This window comes from Gymnoscopelus microlampas, assembly GCF_963454915.1.
Source record: "Gymnoscopelus microlampas genome assembly, chromosome: 19".
In the NCBI taxonomy this organism is placed as follows: Eukaryota; Metazoa; Chordata; class Actinopteri; order Myctophiformes; family Myctophidae; genus Gymnoscopelus; species Gymnoscopelus microlampas.
Genome location: NC_139956.1, coordinates 43,885,344 through 43,908,673, shown reverse-complemented (window position 1 = coordinate 43,908,673; position 23,330 = coordinate 43,885,344). Strand labels below are relative to the sequence as shown.

General features: G+C 44.8%; 1 protein-coding gene across 6 annotated transcripts in view; it reads left to right on the top strand.

The window, feature by feature from the left end:
- Positions 1–16,684: 16,684 nt before the first annotated feature.
- Positions 16,685–23,330, top strand: part of camk2d1 (calcium/calmodulin-dependent protein kinase (CaM kinase) II delta 1) — a 173,435-nt gene continuing 166,789 nt past the window's right edge. For 3 of the 6 annotated variants that reach the window (XM_084042182.1, XM_084042181.1, XM_084042179.1), the window contains exons 1-3: positions 16,685–16,831; positions 17,103–17,169; positions 19,738–19,832. In XM_084042182.1, the coding sequence (XP_083898308.1) occupies positions 17,108–17,169; positions 19,738–19,832 (157 nt within the window). In that variant the 5' untranslated portion in view covers positions 16,685–16,831; positions 17,103–17,107. The other 3 variants (XM_084042184.1, XM_084042183.1, XM_084042180.1) reach the window with 2 other exon arrangements.

Below are 23,330 nucleotides of genomic sequence, written 5' to 3'. Positions count from 1 at the left end.
TTGCAAGTGAGCCATTACGAGTCATCAGCGTCATGCATCATTCCCAGTGTGCTGAAGATGCTGTTTGAAGACGAAGGGCCCTTGGGGCAAGGCATCAGAACACTCAGACAAGTCATGAGGGACAGCCTTGTTAGGCGTTTCTCAAACTTGGAGGAAACAAATGACGTGGTGCTGGCATGTCTCTTAGATCCCCGTTACAAGAGTTATGCCTTTTCCTCTGACACCATATTGAAAAGTCAAAGAATGGCTGAAAGAGGACGCACCAGAAAAGCAAGATGAAGTTGAGACCCAGACCAGTCAAGAAGAACATGCTGCTTAAGAAGTGCCCAGTGAGGAATCTGAGGATGAGCAAAAGCAGGCTGCAGCACAGGGGACCCACAAAAGGCAACGGACAGAGCAGACACCTTCTCGTGGCCGCATTGATTACATGTTCCAGTCTCGGCTAGGATGCCATGTGGATGACCCATAAGACAAAGAAGAACTTGATGAGGAGCTACGTCACTACCTAAAAGAGCCAGTGATTGACAGGCGAACTGGCGATCCTCTGCAATGGTGGAGACAGAATGAAAAGCACTTTAAGTTACTTGCTCCATTAGCTAGAAAGTATCTCTGCCCACCACCCTCCTCCGTACCGAGTGAGCGTGTCTTTAGTGAAGTCACTGCAATCTATGAGAAAAACAGGAACCGTCTCACTGGAAATCATGCAGAGCAACTGTGCTTTCTGCATTTCTGCATTACTGCACCACAACATGGTGCTGCTGAACTGGGAGTATTGAGGGTATGATGAGGGCAAAAGCTGTAACAACCAGATTAAAAGGGTGTATCAAACTTTTCTCAGTTGATCCTTATGTAATTTTTGACGTAGAATCCATTTCTGCTTGGGACATTTTTGTATTGCGCATAGTTATATCAGAAATAACGAGTAGAGGTCATCCAACTTGTGTTTTGGTGGTTTTCTGGTCAAATAATTTTCGTCTCATTCAGGACCTTTACAGTGTAACCATTTGGTATGTTTATGGTAGCCAATTAGCATATATCATGCACATGTAACGACTCAAAGCAAGCGCATGGTCATTTTCTGTTCAGTGTTATTCCAAGTACTTATTTTTACAAGTCTTATTATCAAAACATGTAGTGTGTAGTAGATAACTATCTATTAGTTATCTGTTGTCAAAAAAGGGCATTGACTTGTGTACTGTTTGGGAACAGTTGACAATGGCTATGTAACGCTTTTCATCAGCTTATTTGGGGCTTCATTTAATAGATCTGATTGCTTGTTCTTTCGTACAATTTGGCAACACTGTTTGTAATGGCTATCAAAACCATAGACATATAAAGGTAGACGCCTCCTTCGGCTCTGAGGCATTGGTATCACGGGGGCCATTTTAGCGTAGGAAAGCTTCCCTGAAGCTTCCGCGTGTGTCACAGAAGGGGGCGTTCGGTAGGCCAATCAGAGGCAGCTGGGGGCGGGACAACTAGATTCTGACAGGTCTTAGAAAAGACGCACTGTGATTGGCCAGTAGTCAACGCGCTGTGAGCGCTGTGATTGGCCAGTAGTCACTTTGAGTGTCCGTTATCCTACGCTAAAATGGCGGCCGCGATACGAGTTGCTCCAACGAACTGCAGAGGCCAATGAGGTATCTAGGTTTCTATATCTATGATCAAAACTAGCTGGCTCCGTCTGTGATCATAGAGTTATAATAAATCGTCTGTGATCCATGCTCCGTGGCTGCTATCAACAGCAGCCATGGCTGGGACGGTGGATAGATCGTTCTGTTACTGTATGATCCATCTAAAAGTACCACACAACTGAAAAGTATCGCCGACATAACGCATCGCGGACTGCTCTTCATGTGGTCTGTTTTGATTTCCTTCCTGGTTTGGCATGACCCGCCCTATCCTGCCTCTGATTGGCCTACCCGTAATGTTCCTTACCCAATCGTGAGTCGTCATATCTAAACCAAACAATCATCATGGATTTTCTCTGTGGATTTTTTTTCCCACAAAACTTTATTAGCAGTGAACTTTTCTACAGAGAGTAGCATATAGAGTTTGTTGGACGCTACGTCACTACTTGGGTCTAAAAATAGCTACACTACAGAAAATGCTACTTGGTTCAAAAGGAGCGACGCTACCATCACGCTACTGGGAAATGTAGTTGAACTATGTAGCGTCGCTACTTGTAGCTAGCTACTGCCCAACACTTGTTACCATCCAATGGTTTGACTGACCCTGCCTGCATCATACAAGCCAAGTGGGGGGGTGTGGTGATGGGGACAGTGAAGAGCCATTACAGAAGGTGTGTCCCGTCAATCACAAGATACACTGGAAAGACAGAAGAAAGTCCTATGCTCTGGCTGCTACCAATATGGAGAACCGGGGCACATACATTGCAATGAAAGTCATAGGTCAGTCACCTGGAACATTGGATGGCTGTGCAGCTTCCTGGACCTGGTATATTATCGCCTGTTTGTGCAGAAATGTGCAGTCAGCACCAGCTCCTTACACAGGATGACACATTGGGACGAGACATGCATAGCACCCAACATGAATATCATAATGCTGGATGATATGGTGCTCGACGTTTGCTCTGTCTGCCGCTCCTTTTAAATCACCATTTTACTACAATTTTAGCAACTTTTTTTCTATTAACCACGTTGGACACTGGTTGCTTCATCTGCCTACTTTTATACAATCAGTGGATCCAAGCTATCGGGTGCTCGATCGCCACCTAAGACTTGCTCCACTCCTGTCCCCTGGTCAACAGTCTGCTGGCGCAAAAATGGGAAAATTGTACATCCCTCCTATAACGTATCAAATCATGCCCCACTATTAATATCCACCAGCAATAGATACTCCTTGCTGGGTGTCGGTGAGGAGTATTTTCCCATCCTCCCGGGTCGCATTACTCCTCCCGCGGGGGTCTTGTCTTCTCACTCACGCACTATCCCTGTTAAAAAGCCCCCCCCCCCTGCTCACTGAACGCCACTCCCCGGAGCACACTCCCCCCCCAACCCGGTTCCGCGCCGGTCTCAGCTGCTGCTGGGGCCATCGGTGGGTCGGGGAGTACGTATAAGGAGCAGCCCCCCTCTGCCCGGCGGATGATGTTGTTGTCGGTGGCTGTAAATAGGCAGTCCGGGGCCCCTCCTCACCCCTCCTCAATCACAAGAGCATCCCTCTTTATCACAACACTCTCATGTCCTTGTCCAGTCTGGTGCTGGGATAGCCGCACCGGTGCCCAATAGTTCCACTCAACCATCGCCGTTACAGGTGCCCCCCACTCCTACCCCCCCCTCTTTGCTGATCGTCGGGGATTCCATCATTAGGCACGTCCACCTCAAAAACGCAATAACCCACTGTTACCCTGGAGCGACTGTTCCTGTCCTCCTCAATAAACTCCCTGGTGTCCTCAATTCACTTCCACTGTCCATCACTACAGCCCTTGTCCACATCGGATCAAATGATTCAGCCCTTCGCACCTCCGAATTGTCTAAACAGCACTTTCTTAAACTCATCGATCGCCTTGATAGCAGTGGATTGACATTATTTATTACTGGTCCCATCCCAACCTTCTCTGGCCGAGATGAACGGTTTAGTCGGATTGCAAGCCTGAACACCTGGCTCCTACGGCTATGCCGCAACTCAGTTTATTAATTTCCTAGATAATTTTAATTTGTTTTGGGGCCGCTCACTACTGTTCAACTCTGACGGTTTCCACCCCAATAGGCTAGGTAGCCAAATGCTGGCTGCAAATCTAGCCTGTGGTGTACGCCACAAACCTACTAATTATAATGTTCTAAATAAGCTCCCCTGCCCTCCAGTGCCCATATCTCCTTCTCATAATCCTATTTTAATTCCCATTTTAATTAGCCATAGACACTTAAAGCCCCCGCATGTCAAACGTGGGGTTGGCCATGCTTTGCTCCGGCCGTTCAGACGGGTCACATCAACACCTCCCAGCCCAAACACTATTTTTCAGATGGCTCTCCTCAATGTTCGCTCAATAAATATAAAGGAAAAGGCCCTGTGGTTAAAAGACTTATTTACCACTCGCAACCTGGACTTCCTGCTATTGACTGAAACCTGGGTTAATCCTGGTGACTGTACATCTTTCTCTCACCTCCCCCCCCCCCCCCCCCCCCCCCCCGACAGCTCCCCCCGGACCTCCAAGAAGGGCGGGGGTCTAGTGACAGTTTTTAAATCCAATCTTCAATGTCAGCTGCTTCAACCCGAGGCCACGTACTCGGGTTTTGAGTTTCAGCTTTTTAAACTGAACCTGTCTGCTCCTGTTTTATGTGTGTTGCTTTACAGGCCTCCAAAATGCAAAAAGGACTTTATTAATGACTTTAGTGCTCCTTCCATTCCGACATCTCGCCACTCCGACTAGTGGCTTCCGCGTGCGGTTAGGGTTAGGGTTAGGTATAGGGTTCGTTAACGTCGGAAAGGCGACATGTCGGAAAGGCGAAATGCACCGTCTCATATGACACCTTCATAATCAGTGGTGATTTTAATGTGCATCCATGTTGCCCATCGAACCCCCTGGCAAAGGACTTTTTAAGCCTCATTGACAGTTTTAATTAATCGGTTAATGTGCCTACTCACAAAAAGGGCCACATCCTGGATCTTGTGTTGTCATTTGGTTTAACCGTTTCTGTCACGAATGTTATTCCAACTTGCATTTCCGACCACTCATCCATCTTTTTCACCGCCACAATTCCGTGTTCTGTAAAAAACCCTATTGCCTCTACTCGCCGCACGCGTACCATCGACTCTTCAACTCCTTCACACTTCTCTCTCAGTTTTAATGAGATGGTGCCAACTGCCCTGGCCCCAACTCATTCTTTTAACGCAGATACACTTCTCGACATTTTTAACTCCACATGTAGGCCTACTACTATTTTAGATTCTATTGCTCCCTTTAAAAACAAACGCCCCAAAACCCTCTCTGAACCATGGCTCAACGAGTCCACTCATACCTTACAACGCACCTGCCAGGCGTGCTGAGCGAAAATGGCTCACCAACAAACTCCACATCTCCCTTGAAATCTTTCAAAACTCCCTCTCTGACTATCATAAAGCAGTTAAAGCTGCAAAATCAGAATGTATTTCCAATCTTGTCACAAATAACTGCCATAAACCATAAATCCTTCATAAACCCACGTGATGATCCTCTCATTCCTCCCTCGTCCACTCTTTGCGCTGATTTTCTAGATTTCTTCACAGATAAAATCTCAGCCCTCAGATCAGCTCACGCCCCCCCCCCCCCCCCCTACCTTTGACCCAGTGCTTTCTCCGTGCCCCCCTGCTAACACTTTAGATCATTTCATGCTAATAACCTTGTCCTCCCTCACTGACATAATTATGCACATCCGACCCACAAACTGCCCTTCTAACTCTAACTATAACCTTCCCGGTTCTTAAAGGAGGTCTCCGATACTGTTGGTCCAAGCATCCATACCCTAATAAACTGTTGCCTCACCTCTGGGTGTGTCCCGGCTGCCTTTAAGCACGCTGTGGTAAACCCGTTGATCAAAAAGAAAAATCTTGATCCATGGCACATATCGGCTCTTAATATCGGCTATCGGCCTCTTTGATTACTACTAATCAGTATCGGTTAGGAATAACCCGAATCGGTCGATCCCTAGTAGGCTGTGTGTGTGTGTGTGTGTGTGTGTGTGTGTGTGTGTGTGTGTGTGTGTGTGTGTGTGTGTGTGTGTGTGTATCACAGCAGATGAAACCTCATCTCGGAGCTGTATAGCGGAGTGAGAGGTTCGTAATGGAGCTACAGTGGGGCGAGTAGTTAAACTCAGTCATCAAAATGGAGCCTATTGATCCACATACAATGATCCCCAAAAACAGATACAACCTAACAACACCTCACCATGCAAATACTGTGTCATACCTGTAGTGTGTAGTTTGATGTTGTGTGTACTAGAGGTCTTCACAGGTAAAATATAAAGACCCAAATGGACCTGTGAAAAAATGACCCGTAACCGAATGGACCCGGCCTATAGTCCAATATGAAGGACCGATACCCGAACGGACCCGCGAAAATATTACCCGGAACCGAATGGACCCGGGCCAGATTTATGGAAATCTGAGTTCGGGACCCGAACAGTACCGAGAGCTGTCGGACCCTGACCCGTATAGAACCGTGACATACCAGAACCCAACCCGTACATAAACAGAGTCCCCGAAATACCCGAACGCAAAATTGTTTGCCAACGTCATTACTAGGCTACAAGTTCCAGCGTTAAATAAGACTAGTTCCATATTTTCTTACCTAAATGTAGCCTCCGTGGTTGTGAAGTATGCTCATTGGACAGTTTATAAATACAAAATAAATCCACGTTCTAGATGTGTGTAATCCTTCTTCATTGCCAACTATAATCCACGTTAATTTCTGTTATTTAACATTACATTTGGCTTTGGAGTTTCCATTGTGTTTACAGAGCATACCGGTAACAACACGCTATGACAACTCGAGTGTTTTACCATTTTTAATTAACAACAATAACGTTACGTTAATCAATATTTGATATAACTGGCGTATATAAATTAGTCGGTCACATGTCCAAGGATTTGTCAGTGATATCACATCACTGACGAATCCTTGGTATCTTTAATCTTAATCTTAATTTTTGTCATATTTACTATTTCTAAGTAGCCTATAACATAATGAATAATAGATGATCATAGTGAGATATTTTAGAAACAAATCTGTACTAAACAGCCGTGTTGGAGACCAGTAAAATAAATGAAATCAGTGTGGTGCTTGAGGTCTCAAGTTGATCTGGCGAACATGTCTGATTTGTTTTTTTTAATGGCTGGTTGTATACTCTATGTGTCTGTTGTATTTATGCTGACGTTGGGGAGAGTTCGAATCCCAGGAGGGAATGAACATTTATTTATATATTATGAATTCCTTAATGCGTTTATTTGCACGCTTTCAATGGGCTGAATAGTGATTGTACCTTACACATGTTGACTCCGACTCCAATGGCTAATAGTTGCATTTATAAAACGTGTAAATCTATTGTTAGAGAGACTGACACAGGAAGTGGTTGTCTTCCTGTTTCTCAACAACAACAAAACCAACGGAGAGCCGTCCACAACGCAATGTGAGTGTTCGTCTGTCTGGCGTTTCTTCATCCAAACAAGAATCAGATCGGTATGTTTTGGCATTGTGATATGACGAAGAAAACGGCATTGACGAGGACAGCTACGTGTTCTTTCACCGGGGACAACATCTGCTGTTACTAGGACAGTCGACGCGGTCTCATGTTGATCTGGTCTTGTTACAAATTGAAACACCTGCAGTGTGTAGTTTGATGTTGTGTGCGTATTTCTGCGTGACAGACAAACCTGCAGTGTGTAGTTTGATGTTGTGTGAGTATTTCTGCGTGACAGACAAACCTGCAGTGTGTAGTTTAGTGTTGTATGTGTAACAGACATACCTGCAGTGTGTAGATCGATGTCCATATCCAAATCAATGTCCAGCAGTTTGTTCCGTTTCTCCAGCAGAGTTTCTAGAGTCTCCATCTCTCTCTGGAAGAGGTTGCACATGAACTCTGCAGCCGCACTGAGGCGCTCCAACACAAACACTCTGACAAGCTTCACACTACAAACATCAGCACCACGCTGCTGTTTGTCCAAAACACACAATATCTCCTCTCCCACCGACGTCATGTGTTCATTTATTTTCAGCCGGACAGACTCCATTTGACACGTTTTACCTCCTTTATGACACGTTTTCATAGAGTTAAAAATAAGCACGTTCTTCACCGCGATCACGTCTTCCGGGTCCCCGACAGCAGTTGTTTGAGGAAGTGGGTGGGGCTCGCTTTGTCAAAGCTTAATGTCGTTTATATCAATGATTATTACACGGCTTGGTTGAATGCTCGATTCTGATTGGTCAGTCATCGGTCATTATTTCTCGATAATGACCGCTGAGCTCAATAACGGACCGCTGTGTAATCATAGACTCAGAACACCTGCTCATATCAACCTCCGCTGCTTTGTTTTATGCTTTATCCAACATGACAGCCATGTAAACAAACAACCAATGTCATTTACAACTAAACGTTGCTCTCAAGAATGTTTTTGAAAACATTTGAAGTGAGAAATAGACGATGCAATGACCGAAAAGTGATTCTATTTGATCCACTGCACTTCCTTGTTTATCGTGGCTACGGGGGAAATACCAAAACGCTCGCCCCAAAACACAGTCGCCCCGGGGCAAATCCGGCGGTATTACAGGCAAATCGGCAGTATATAGAATGGGGGGCGAGTGTGTTTTGGGGCGAGTTTTTTTCTATTTTGTCATTTGTTTTCCGAGGCAAACTCCGCCCAGCCCAATGGGCTACTTATGGAATACTTTCATTGCCGTAAGCAAGGAAATACTTCGTTTTGTTGTTACTTTTGGGTAAATTTATTTATGTATTTATTAAGTAGCCGTGTAATAAGCGGGATAATGCATGGGGAGACAGTCCAATAATGACTGCCTCCCCATGCATTATCCCTTGCATAAAGCATTACATCCATCACATTGTTTGTGGAATCTTAATTGTATGAAACACATACATACACAGACATACACCCATAAAAAACAGTTAGAATAATGAAGAAAAAAAACATCTATAAAAACATCTCAAAGTATCAGGCGGGATTCGATCCTGCCTCCACAATTGAGAAAAAACTTGTAAACCTGGGCTTAATCAGTCACGCTATGAGACACTGGTGGAATATGTGGACGATCTATACTCTGGTGTGTGTCCAGATGTGGCCATGGGGACAGCCACACTGAATCAACTGGTTGCTCATATAAGCATATAATATTGATTAATATACTTTACTTACTTGCTTATGGTAGTCCATCGTGGCCGATGATGACTTCTGCTACAATTTGTGGGTCCTTTGATGACTGTATAATCCAATGCGGGATGCACACTGTCTGCCACAGACAGGGCAAGTGAAAACCTGACCCGATGGGGCAGGTGCAGACTTGGCCAACTTCCTTTTTTGACTTCTTGCCAGGCGGTGTTCCATTCGGTTCTCCTCTGCCAGTTGTACTCCTTGTTGGCAGAGTCCACGCCAGGAAGAGCGGTCCACAGCAGCATCTTCAAGGGAAGCAGGCTTAATTCCACACTTCTTTAGAGAGGTCTTCAGTTGGTCCTTCAACCTCTTTTTCTGTCCCCCTGCAGAACGTTTGCCTAGGTGGAGTTGGCCATATAGTGTCCTCCGAGGCAGGCGACTGGCTGGCATCCTGATGACATGTCCAAGCCATCTTAGCTGGTGGTGCAAGATGGTGGCCTCTATGCTCCTGCAGCTGGTTCTCTGGAGGACTTCAGAGTGTGGCATACGGTCTCTCCAGGTCACTTTTATGATGCGTTGGAGGCATCTGATGTGGAACGCCTCGAGCATCTTCAGATGCCGGGAATAGATGGTCCATGACTCACACCCGTAGGCCTATAGGAGGGTGGAAATGCATATTGCCCTGTAGACTGCTATTTTTGTGTGGAGGTGGAGGTTACTGTTGCTAAAGACCCTTTTCCTCAGCCGTCCGAAGGAGGATGAGGCTTGCTTGGTCCTGTTTTGGATGTCCTTGTCGATGCTGCAGTCCTCTGACAGGATGCTTCCAAGGTACTTAAAGTGTGGAACGATGGTTAGTGGGGAATCTGCAACGGAGAAGACTGGTGGTGTCTGTGGGGGTTCTGACTACCACTGGCAGAGGACTTCTGTCTTGGAGGTGTTTACAGAAAGTCCCATTCTGCTGTAGGCTCTCACAGCGGCCGCCAGAGTGGCCTGCAGTGCCTCTGGTGTGTGTGCCACAAGGGCACAATCATCAGCATACTGGAGCTCCAGTATGCGTATGGTCTGGAGCTTTGTTGTGGCTTGAAACCTCCTGATGTTGAAGAGGTACCCATCCAGTCTGTAGTCCAGGGTCACCCCACTCCCCTCCTCCATTTCCTTGTGTAGAAGTGTTGTTACACACAGGAGAAAGATATTAAAAAGGATAGGTGCGAGAACACATCCCTGTCTCACACCAGTACCTACTCCGAAGGAGGCAGATTCTAGTCCACCTATTGTCACCTTGGCCCTCATCTCATCATGAAACTGCCGGAGGATGTTAACAAACTTCACCGGGCAGCCATAGTGCAGAAGTACTCTCCACAAAAGGTCACGGTGGACGGTGTCGAATGCCTTGGAGAGATCCACAAAGGCCATGAACAGGTCTTGTTTTTGTTCACGGCATTTTTCCTGCAGCTGCCGCGAGGTGAAGATCCTGTCCACTGTGCTTCTGTTTTTCCGGAATCCACACTGGGACTCTGGCATCAGGTCTTCAGTGATGTTCTTGATAAGCCTGTGGAGCATGATTGTTGAAAGGACTTTGCCTGCGACAGAGAGAAGTGCTATGCCCCGGCTGTTTCCACAGATGGATTTGTCCCCCTTGTCTTTATATATGGTGATAATATTTGCATCCCTCTATTGTTGAGGAATGCTTTCTTCCCGCCATATTAGGGAGATGAAACGGTGGATTGCTCTGGTGCATAGGTAGCCCCCCTGCTTCAGGATATCAGCAGGGATGGAGTCAGGTCCCGGGGATTTGTTGTTCTTCAATGCCCTTATGGCAGCATGAACCTCGGTAAAGGAAGGTGGGAGGTCAAGGCTCTGGATGGTGGGTAGGGTTGGGAGATCCTCTAGAACAGAGAGATCAACGGAGGCTGGCTGGTTTAAGAGAGCCTCAAAATGCTCCCCCCATCTCTGGACAATCAGGGCTTGGTCCTTAATGAGGGAAGATTCATCCGCTGTTCTGAGGGGGCAGACAGTATGGGTTCTTGGGCCATGTGTGGCTTTTATTGCATCATAAAAGTTGTGCATGTCATACCTGTCTGCGTAGGATTGTATCTCCTGTGCCTTGGATACCCACCAGTGGTTTTGAAGTTGCCTCAGAGTACGCTGGACCTCTCTCCTTTGGTCTTGCCATTGGTTTTTCAGGGTTGCAGAAGATGGGTTATTGAGCGAGGATTTGTGGGCTTTATGCATGTTATTGAGGAGAGTGGTGATGTGTATGGAGTTTTCATCAAACCAGTCCTGATGTTTCTTCGTGCTGTAGCCAATAGACTGGGCTGCTGCTTCATAAAGTGAAGCACTTAGGGTGGACCACTTGTCAGTGGTTGTCCCCTCCATGCCCAGGAGAGGCTCAATGTTCTCCAGCTGTTTAGCTAGGGAACAGCGGAGGGTGTTGCATGCCTCTGTTTCCTGCAGCCGGGCACAGTGCAGCCTTCTCTTGGTGGACTTTCGGAGGCGTATGGCTGGGCGGATCCTCAGTTTGAGCATGGCCATGATCAACCGATGGTCCGTCCAGCACTCTGCTCCCCTCATGGCTCGTGTGACGTGAACATCTCTCAGGTCCGTGCGTCCGTGAGTCCAGGAGGTGCCAGTGCTTGGATCGAGGATGCATCCAGGAGGTTTTGTATTTATTTTTCATCTGAAAGATGGTGTTGGTGATGGTGAGGTTGTGTTCAGCACAGAGACTTAGGAGTCTTAGTCCATTGGCATTGGAGTGGCCGACGCCATGTTGTCCAATCACGCCTTTCCAGATGTTGCTGTTCTTCCCCACTCTTGCGTTAAAGTCGCCCAGCAGCAGGATTTTGTCACTTTTGGGGACTTTGTGGAGGGCCTCATCCAGTACCTCATAAAAGCGGTCTTTCACATCCTCGTCTGATGGCAGAGTGGGTGCGTAGGCACTGAAGAGGGTGGCGTGTTGTTTTCCTGCAAGGGGGATGCGGATTGACATGAGCCTTTCGTTTATGCCAGTTGGTGTCTCGGTGAGATTTGGCAGAAGTCAGTTCTTGATGGCCAGGCCTACGCCATGCAGGTGTTGTCCTCCTATGGGGTAACCTTTCCAAAAGAAGGTGTAGCCGGCTCCCTCTTCCTTGAGTGATCCCTCACCCAGGAATCTGGTCTCGCTTAGAGCTGCGACATCAATGTTGTAGCGCTTAAGCTCTGCCGCGATCAGTGCTGTTCTTCGTTCTGGCCTGCTGGTGTTTTGGCTAGAGTCTAAGAGGGTCCGGATGTTCCAAGTTGCCAGTCGTAGGGGTCGTAACCGTATGTTTCCTTTTTGTTTTATTTTTGCTTGTTTTCGACCGCTAGCGGAATATCCTGATAGGCGCGGTAACCTATCCAGGAAAAGTCTGAGTGGACAATGTTTGGGTCACCTTTTCTAGACCTGTCCCCAACAGGGGTGAGCAGTGTGGTCCTTAATAGGGCTGCTCAGACGCACAGGGGTCTGCCGGGAGCAGCTGCCGCTCAGATTTCCAGCTGCTGACGACCATAAATAGCCCTGTGCCGCTACTGTGCAGGGACCTAGCTAGGAGCTTCCAGATTATTCAGTCCTGCCCCCGTTACCAGGTACCCCATCGCCAGTAGACTTGACTATAATGAGTGTGGTGGAACTCACTGGTACCAGTAGCAGATACCTGCGCCTGAATTTATTTAAGTGACGAAGGGGATGCGCATACTCCAGCATCACTTCTTCGCTGTGGGGAGCTGTATCTGATGGCAAGGGGAACCCAGGACGACCGGCAACTCCTCACAGCTGCAGGAGGCTGCCGGAATTCCAGTCTGTCGGAGGACCGCCTATGGTGCGCCTGCCAGCACTTGCTTTTCTCTCAGGGTGTGCTCCCCTAGCCTTTTGTCCTCCCAGACTAACCCACAAGGCAGCGGGGCAGTGGTTGGCTGATGTCAGGGCGTGTCCACACTGTGGGCCTGCACATCACACCTCTGGGGACCACTGCAGGTCCGAGATCCCCTACCACGTTGGCCTGGGGCCGCGAAGCCCCAGTTACCGTGCGTGGCCACGTGGAGGCCTGGCAGGAGTCTTGGTGAAGGAGAGGCTGTGTACTGGCAGGAGAAGACTTACACCAGAGGCTGCTTCTCCGTTCACCACAAGGGCTAGCCAGCGGCAGTATCTGAAAGCGAGAGGTTAGCAAGCAGGTGGGAAGTACGCATGCAACCTTCCCTCTAACTACTGCACTAGACGCATCACAACACCCTGTAGGCTAGGCTCACACACACTTTAATATAAGCAGATTAATATAAGCGCACAGATTAATATAAGCGCTCCGTTCACATGATAGTTTAATAGGTATAGAAACAAGTCAATGATGTTGGTAGTCACACCATGAACCACAAACTCTTGTGTGAAGTCTTACAAGTGCATAATAGCCTATCATCTTAATAATCTTAGTTATGTTTTCATTACACACGCTGCTAACTAGGCGGTGCACTTCAGAGTGTAGAACAGCATCACCTGCTGTAGGTCCCGTCCTACGTTAAGACAGCAGCACCACCAGTTCAAATGGTAGCCTCATTATATTATATAATTAACCTGGACTCTACACACCTCTTCAGTTGCGCATTATGCTATCACCACTCTATTACATGGCCGCAATCACAATCTGATCATCACTTGCTCTTTTGTTTGGAACATCAGCAATGTATGTGTGCACATGAGACAACAGCGATTTATGGACCTATTTGACATAGATAATAGCATAATGCGCAACTGAAGGTGTGTAGAGTTGTGATCACCACCATCAACCATCCGGTGGTGCGATATTTTAAGTCATCAGTCATAAAGAGGAGTTGCGATTTGATTAAAATGACTGCCGTTATATTTTGTGTAACAACTGTGATAGCCTTAATTGTTAATACTTTACTGGTGTTATATGTTCTTTAATAACTGCTGCTATGTATTATGCCTGCCTATGGTTTATTGTTATAAATTACTGGTGTTAAAATTTCTTTGATAACTGCTGCTATGATTGACAGCGTATGGTTAATTGCGGAATTGCTAATGTGAGCACAGTAATGCTCACTTATTATTCTCCCCCTTTTAGCGGCATACCTGGCTTTTCCGTCAACGTTCTGATTGGTCAGGTCTGTCAACGTTCTGATTGGTCAGGCCCGCCAAGGTTCTGATTGGTCAGGTCCGTCAACGTTCTGATTGGTCAGGCCCGTCGAGGTTCTGATTGGTCAGACACGTCAACGCTCTGATTGGTCAGACACGTCAACGCTCTGATTGGTCAGACACGTCAACAAAGTGATTGGTCAAGCTTCACGTGACACGTGGCTATAAACACATTATAAACACATTATAAACACATACCGATGACAAAATGTATCAAAGGCGCCGCTACCTTCACACAGGGTGTGATGTTTTTGAATGTGAGAGCTCATAGACCATATTCACACAGCGGCCATATTGCCATTAAGTCAATGAAATGCCACCCCAGTTGCCACAGCAACAAAATGTTAAATTCCAAAAAGGCCGCCGTGTGAATATGGACTATAGGCCTATAGACTCTATGCACAGCAGCCATATTGGGAATTAATTGGGCCCCTTCCTTACTTCCTTCACAGGTGTTACCAATGATACTAATTAAGGCTCTGTTCCATTTAGTGTGGCACAGTGGTTGTCTTATTTTCAAGGACCCCCATAACTCTGAGAGTGTACAAATACATTTGTACACTCTCAGAGTTACACACCCACCATAAGGGGCCATTTGGGAACCAAAAGGGAGTGTTTCTAGTGAGCCAACATGCACAATATCAGCACCCTGACCAGAATGGAACAGAGCCTTCATTAGTATCATTGGTAACACCAGTGAAGGAAGTAAAAATAGGCCCTATTTCTTTCCAATATGGCTGCTGTGCATAGAGCCTATTGTAGCTGAGGCTGCAGCTTTGTCGCTTGTAACACCTGAATATCTGAATGTATGAACATTGACTGTAAAACACAACAAGAGTCAAATGGGCTGGTAAACCTGGTTTACTCGGCTACTTTTTCCTTTGTTAAGTAATGTTATGAGTAATAGACATCCTTCCTAAAATGTTTTTATATTAAATGTGACAGTTATTGTGTTCAGTTTTTCAATTGGGGTGCATTTCTCCTTTCCGACATGTCGCCTTTCCGACGTTGACGAACCCTATACCTAACCCTAACCCTAACCCTAACCGCACGCGGAAGCCACTAGTCGGAGTGGTGAGATGTCGGAATGGAGAGTGAACACCTTTCAATTGACATTTGTTGTTTTTACGCAATTTATTACAATAGCCAATCGCCTTGGGATGGATGCCATCTTGGATTGTACAATGAATAAATAACTGATGGTAATTTCAATGGTTCAGTCACATTGCCTGAGCCCCAACACCTATAGTTAGACGCCAAAACCAACTTTCTAGGTTATACAGTATAGTAATAGATACAGATGTGCCACTTCAAAACTTCACATGTCCTGCCATCGCCAAGACAGTAAATTTTCAGGGGATTCCCAGGGCAATAAGAGGGACAAAGATGGGCATTTAAAATGCTGAATTATTTTGATGATCACTGCTTTTATGATGCTAATTAATTTGAGCAACTGGTCAAATCACCTTTCGCCTCATAATGAGTCTGACACCTTGTTCAACACACATTCTTTTGTTCTCATGTATATGGATGTCTGTTGAAGGGAAAAACGGGGGGGTGTAGTGACAACTTCTTTTCAGGGGCAAAACAGTGCATTTTAAGGGCAGAAAAGGGAGGAAAAAAATGCATTTTCAGGGCACTATCAGGGAAAGAACAGTAACGTGTGAAGTTTTGAAGTGGCACATCTGTATAGCCATTTTAAGCTCCTGTCAGCCATCCAAATTATATACAGTAGTATTGGTCTACAACTCAGATTATGTATACAAATTTAACCAAAAGTACCCTTAGAGGTCCATTTACACCACTGCAGTAATGTGTAACTAAGTACATTTAGTACTGTCCTTGAGTACAATTTTTAGGTATTTTAACTTTACTGGAGTATATACCAATTTTCAGTACTTTTACTTCTACTCCACTACATCTCAGAGGCATATTGTACTTTTAGTCCACTACAATTATTTTAAAGCTTTAGTTACTAGTTACTTTGTAGATTTTGAAAAAACATACATTACCCACTTCAGCCCAATATACATTTTGGCCATTTGAAAATAGGCGATCGCGACACATTGTGAGCTTGTAGATCTGCTATTTTCAAAAGATTTTTTATAAATTTTACACATTTGAAAACTTGTGAAATGGGACATTCTGCATAATGAGTACTTTGTACTTAAGTATATTTTGATACCAATACTTTTGTACTTTTACTCAAGTAAAGTTTTAGTTCTAACAGAGTATTTCTACATTGCGGTATTGATACTTTTACTTAAGTAAAAAAATGTAGTACTTTTTCCACCACTGGTTAAATGAACTCTGAATTTACAGTTTCAGATTTATTTATATTTTTATCACACTGTGTGTGTGTGTGTGTGTGTGTGTGTGTGTGTGTGTGTGTGTGTGTGTGTGTGTGTGTGTGTGTGTGTGTGTGCGTGCGTGCGTGCGCGCGCGCGTGCGTGCGTGCGTGCGTGCGGGGTCCTTGAAATTATAATAAAGGTTGATAAAATCACTGGAGTGTCGTTACTCGTAACGTGCCACAAGGGGTCACTGTTGCTCAGGGCATATTCCCAACCAGGAAGCGCACGCGGGTAGTGGAAACAAAACAGTATCGCGCGCACAAACCAAGTGATTTCCACACACACACACACACACACACACACACACACACACACACACACACACACGCACACGCGCACACGCTCTCACACACACACACACACACACACACACACACACACACACACACAACAGCAGGTCGCGACGTCCCTCTCTCTGACAACAAGCCGTCAACTCCAGCAGTGAAGAGAAGGATCTGTGTGGACGGAGAGAACACCGCTTTTTACTACGAGGAACCAAGCGACAGTCAGTCACCGTTTTTATGAATGATTATCAGGGCCGGATTTAGCAAAATCATCTGGGAATTGATCTTTTGGGGGGCTGTTTTTCCCTCTGCGGCGACAAGTGTCACTTTGAGGACCGCTTTGTGTGTGTGTTTGGGGGGGACAGGGTCTGTGTGTGTGTGTGGGGGTGTGTGTGTGTGTGTGTGGTGGGGACAGGATCTGTGTGTTGGAGAGTGAAAAAGCAGCTTTAAAAGGTTTTCTTTCAAGTCAGATCTCTCTCCTCTTGTCACCAGTCAGCATGGCTGCTACTACCTGCACCAGGTTCACCGATGAATACCAGCTGTACGAGGAGCTGGGCAAGTAAGTGATCATTTAATGCTGTGGTTTTCAACCTTTTTCATGCCAAGGACCCCTAAATTGATATGCATTTGGCCGCGGACCCCCCATTTGAAAATGTTTTGTGCCAGGGACCCCCAGTAGCAAAGATATCAGTTAACTTTCGCTTTAGAAAAATATGAATATTCAAAGATATGCACACCTTTTTCAAAGTTTTTCAAAAATAGCAGATCTACAAGCTCATAGCACGGCACTCTGAGCTTGTATATCTGCTGTTTTTGAATAGCCAAAAGCTAAGTGGTTAAAAATTATAGTGACGCTATTAACTAATTTTGCTGGGGACCCCCTGGTACTCCCTCAAGGACCACTGGTGGTCCCCGGACCACTGGTTGAAAACCACTGATTTAATGGATGGAAGTCATTGCTAATAGTTGACTAATTCATATTATTAGGGACTGATCGCTGTGCGGTTGTAGTTTTTCATGTTTGCAGCAGCAGCAGCAGCAGTCAGAACAGCAGCATATGTGACATGTCATATTTAAGGGTGAGGATTATATTCAAAACAACCCAAACAAACCGCGGGAACCTTTAAAAAAAAATCATATTTCATAAATAGGGAAAATAGCAGAAAATACCAGCTCACACGGTTTGCCATGCCAAAGCCCTGTGAGCTTGTAGATCTGCAATTTTACACCACTTTTGACAATTTATTTGATTTTGTTAGATTTTCTTTTCTTTAAAATAAAAACATTTTCACCTGTTTCCGTCAGGATGTAGGACTGCACCTTTCAACAGAACATGGCCATTATAGCCTATGAATTATATTATATCTGTATTGAATTAAAAAGCAGGCACGCCCTTTAATTTGACTTAATGTGGAACATTGACACAGAAGGTCAGCAGCAGTGTTAGCCAAGACTGTAGAGGAGGAGCAGGACTATTTGAGTTGTTTTGCAACCCTTTCCACTGGAGCAAACCATGAGGGAGTGTATAGTTGACATTCCACAGTGTGTTGGAAATTGTTCATTAGGAAATGATAAGCTCTTGAGATGTAGATGGTCTAGAGATCAGTGGTTCCCAAACGTTTTATCTCGAGATCCCCCAAAAGAGGAATTAGACGTTTGCCCCGGGACCCAAACTAGTGAAAATAGCAGATCTACAAGCTCACAACGCGTCACTTCGTGCCGCGTTGTGAGCTTGTAGATCTGCTATTTTCACTACTTATTCAACTTGTTTACTTTTTTTTTTAGGCCTAGATAATTATTCGATTGTTTTCATTTTGTTTATGAAATACTTTTGAAGAGTTGGTTTTAATTGATGAAAAGTTTAAACCTTTTTAGATCTTTTGAAGTATATATATTTTTTAATGTAAGAACCACCAACCAAAAAAAACAAAATAATTACACTACTTAAGGTCTGTAGCTTTAACATGAAATCAGGCTTGAACAGCTTTGAAATTCCTTCGAAGATGGCCGAACTACAAGCTCACAACGCGTCACAGTGCAACGCGTTGCGAACTTGTAGATCGGCTGTCCTCGAATAGTCGACATATAAAATGGGCTTAAAGTGGTTAAGCTGGTTTTGATGTTATACTAATTTTGCTGGGGACCCCCTGCGACCTAGTCAAGGACCCCTGGGGGTCCCCAGACCCCACTTTGAGAACCACTGCTGTACCACTCTGAAGTTACTGCCTTCCATTTGCATCTGCAAATATGTTACATTTCAAATATCTGATATATTAACCATATTAACCCTATATCGTCTCTGTCTCACCTCATATGTCCAAAACCGTTACTTTTCAGGATTCAAATTCAAAAGTAGCAAAAATAGCAGATCTACAAGCTCAAAACGCGTCGCTTCGCGCCGCGTTTCCAGCTTGCAGATCTGCTATTTTTGATGCTTTTGTGTGACGCTGTAGTATGATCACGTGGGCATTAATTTACGAAAAAAACAGAACAATTTAGAATATGGAGATAAGAGGTTTCTGCCCGACAGCAACGGTACACTTTGTTGACCGGGGTCCCCCATGGCTCTATACTAGGCCCCCTCCTTTTTTCCATCAACACCAAATCTCTTCACCCAAAATAGCCAATGGCTTGTAGATCTGCTATTTTTGACAGATGTTTGCTTCAGAATAGGTAGGTACACTTGTTTCCCAAATTCTGGGTCGGGACACAATTTTGGGGTTGCGGACCAATTGTTATGGGTTTTGAGTAAATATCCTTTTTTATTTTCCTAATTTTCTTGTCATTATTTCCAAAAAGAAAAATAAATCTAAAAAAAATAAAGGAAAGTGAAAATAGCTGATCTACGAGCTCAAAACGTGTCACATCGTGACACGTTGTGAGCTTGTAGATCAGCTATCTTCTCTAATTTGGGCCCTTACAGGTCTGTAACTCTTGAGAGTGTACAAATTGAATTGGTTCCTTTTTGAATACCCTCAAAGTTATGGGGGTCCTTGGAGAAAAAAAAGGAGTACCACTGATCTAGTATATCGGCCTAACTTCATGGAGAAAGTCATATTTAGGTCCTTAGCAAAGCCAGATGACAACAAGCACAGATCTTTACCAACTGCTGCCGTTTGTCCCACAGGGGTGCCTTCTCAGTGGTGAGGCGCTGCATGAAGATCTCCACCAGCCATGAGTACGCTGCCAAAATCATCAACACCAAGAAACTGTCTGCCAGGGGTGAGTGTCTGCAATGCATGTGTGAACGCTGCTGCTGCTGCCATGATGGGCTTGTTCTGGTTGAATCTCAACCCATTGAAACCGGGAACGCATGTCTGTCATTTTTAGCTTTCTTTGGGCTATTCAAAAATAGCAGATATACAAGCTCATAGCGCGGCACCGAGTGCCGCGTTATGAGCTTGTAGATCTGCTATTTTTGGGAAAAATCGTGGTTTTTTGAATATATATTTTTTTTTAAAGTGAACATTTGTAACTCAAATATTTGCTTCTGGGGATTCTACAAATGTCTTCTAAAACAGTTTTTTGAAAAAAACTTGTGTTGCCATAATATCAGTGGGACCCCCACAAGTTGTAACAGAATTACACAAATGTTCACTCAATGTGTGCAAAAAGATTTGCACACATTTTCAAGATCTTTCAAAAAATAGCAGATACAAGCTCATAGCGCGACACTCACTGCCGCGTTATGAGCTTGTATATCTGATATTTTTGGTAAAGCCTAAGAAATCTTAAAATGACACACAGACACGTTCCCGGTCTTAAAGGGTTAAATGATGCGTAGCCTGCGAGTACACTCGAGAGGTTTATACGCGCGTGCAGCGCTATGTGGGCGATGTACTGTGTGTGACGTGTCGAGCAGCTGACCAAATTGGCGGTCTACTTGAGCTCACCTGATTCATTGTACTCCCTCTTGCTATCAGTGCTGCCACTGATGTTGTATGACATATGCTTTGTTTGTTCCCACCACCACCCAAGCACCACCAGTAAGCTCTGCTTTCCCTAAGGTTTCTGTTTGCCCCTGGTGGGGTTTGTTATAGATGTATATCTGCTATATATCATGCTCTTAAATGGTCGTCTGCTAATGTGCTGAGGAGGGAGTAATGTATTGGCAGAGCCTGAACGCCAAGATCACATTTAAAATTCACCCTTGGATTTACAAGCTATTGGTCTCAATCTATTTGTACATTATCTCACTGAACTTGGTGTCATGCCTGAGCTGTCGTCAGGCTGGGATCAACTTGTTTTCCGTACTCACGGTTTTCTGATCCAGTCTATGGAGAATCAGGGGATACGGATATGGAGTGAGTTCCCAACAAAAACATTTCCCTCAGAAACCAGGGGTGTCATGGTGGTAGGGCCTACTCAAATAAACCAGTGCTTTTGTTGTGAATCTGGAAAGTTTCTTCATGGTATTTCTTGGTGTACTTAGTTCGGGGATGTCCCAATGTCTTAGTCTAACTCGCTACAACTCGATTTGGCATTTATGTTGGAGGAATAATAACATTGCTTTGTCCGAACAGATATGGATATTAGCAGGCGATCTCTGGAGTAGGCAGGGTCTGATAATAACGCTGGTCAATGTGGATTCAAAGCCAGTTGAGCAATGAGGTTACCTGTCATATGACAGAGGGAAGATCACTGCTGTTGAATCAAATCCTGGTCTCTCTCTCTCTCTCTTTCTCTTTCTCTCTCTCAAAAACGAAACAACTGAACTAGTGTTTTCAAGAGTTCCTAAATAAGAGGTTTTCAACTTGACAATCCTGTATTACAGAAATCAGGTTTGGAATGACTGTCATATAGGCCTTTCTAAACTGTTGGTTTAACTCTGAGAGTGGGTTCATTTTTATACTCTGGTGTTAAATGAACAATCAGGATTTTGCTATGTGTGGCTACGGTACACATTTGAGTGTGATAATAAGGCCCGGGGCAGGCGACCTCTGTGCGAGATCTGAAGAGAATTGTGCATGTTCGCTCAAGGCTTCCAGGAAGAACCAAGCATACTCCTTTTGCTTTGTTGCAGCCGTGGGAGATCACACAGTATTGTGGGGAATTCTTTGACCTCAGTGAGCAGGAGGAATAGCTGTCCTTTTTTTTTTTTTTTGCTCAAGTCATCTCCACACCAACTTCCCACGTCATTGTGTACTTTTCTCTTCACTTTGCAATTGTACCCCCCCCCACCCCTACACACACCCCACCCCAGTCATTTGAGTACACACTGCTCCATCCCAGTGGTGTAAAGTAACTAAGTACATTTACTCAAGTACTGTACTTAAGTACACTTTTGAGGAATATACACTTACTGGAGTATTTCCAAAGTTCGATACTATTACAGTACCTCTACTCCACTACATCTCAGAGGCAAATGTTATACTTTTACTCCACTACAATTATTTCAAAACTTTTCAGTTACTCAGTCAACAGTTACTAGTTACTTTGCACATATACATTATTACATTGTAAAACACACATTAACCACTTTAGCCCTGTTTTATACATAGGCTATTTGAAAATAGCCGATCTACAAGCTCACAACACGTCGCATCGCGACGTGTTTTGAGCTTGTAGATCTTCTATTTTCAAACATTTTAGTACTTTTACTTTTGGTACTTTGAGTATATTTTGATGCCAATACCTTTGTACTTTTACTCAAGTAACATTTTGAACACAGGCCTTTTATTTGTAACAGAGTACCTCTACACATTGTGGTATTGATACTGTTACTTAAGTAAAGAATGACAGTACTTTTTCCACCCCTGCTCCAACCACAAAACCTTTAACTTTCACTCTCCTAACCTTTGTACAGTGAGTGGATGTGGCGTTAACCTGAGGGGACCTTTGATGACTCATTTTCCCATATCACCGAAAGCCTTTGATGTTGGCTGACTCCTTCATGACGGGATATACTGTAGCCGTTTTTTTTTTGCTCCCCCAAAAGGCCACACACAGTATCAGAGCTGGCCAAAGGACCCCTTAGCTGAGAAAGAGAGAGATGAAACGGGAACCCCCACCGTATATTGGATGAAACCGTGTTGCAGACTAAACGTTTTCATAGACTTGTTTGACAGCACTATCATCAGTGCTGTGTAAATGCATGTTTTTTTTCAGACATTTAACCACAAGAACCCTCAATACAAAGTAAACGTGCCCTTTGGCTCTGTACTTGGTTTGCTCTTTTTTCCCTCTACACCAAACCTCTGTGCCGAAAACAGCAGATCTAATGTGAGCTTGTAGATCTGCTATTTTCAGCTAATGTTCCCCTCAGATTAGGGATGCTAGGCTTCAAGTGGTTAGTGTAATTTTTTTTTTACACAAATATTTGGTGGCCAACCTGTAGTAACTCAGAGGACCCCCTAGGGGTCCTGGACCCCCTGTTGAAGGCCCCTGCCCTAGCACTTAAGTCTTCCTGTACCCCTTCCTGCCACCTTCTGCCTCGATTGAGGCTAGAGAGTGACCAAGATATGGCCACATATTGCTGACACAACTTGGTCACTCGTTCTCATGTTTTTGTTACTTTTGTTTTTCTTAACCACAATGTTAATTGTTAAGAATATAATTGAGATGGCATGTTGTTATTTAGACAGATACTAGGTTCATTGTTTACCTGGTATCCTATAGTTTCAATGTACTGTGAAGACTGAGCCAAACCAACACTAGACGAGACAATATTTGCGAAGGCCTCACAGGGCGTTTTATTCAAATAATGGCACGTCCACAGGG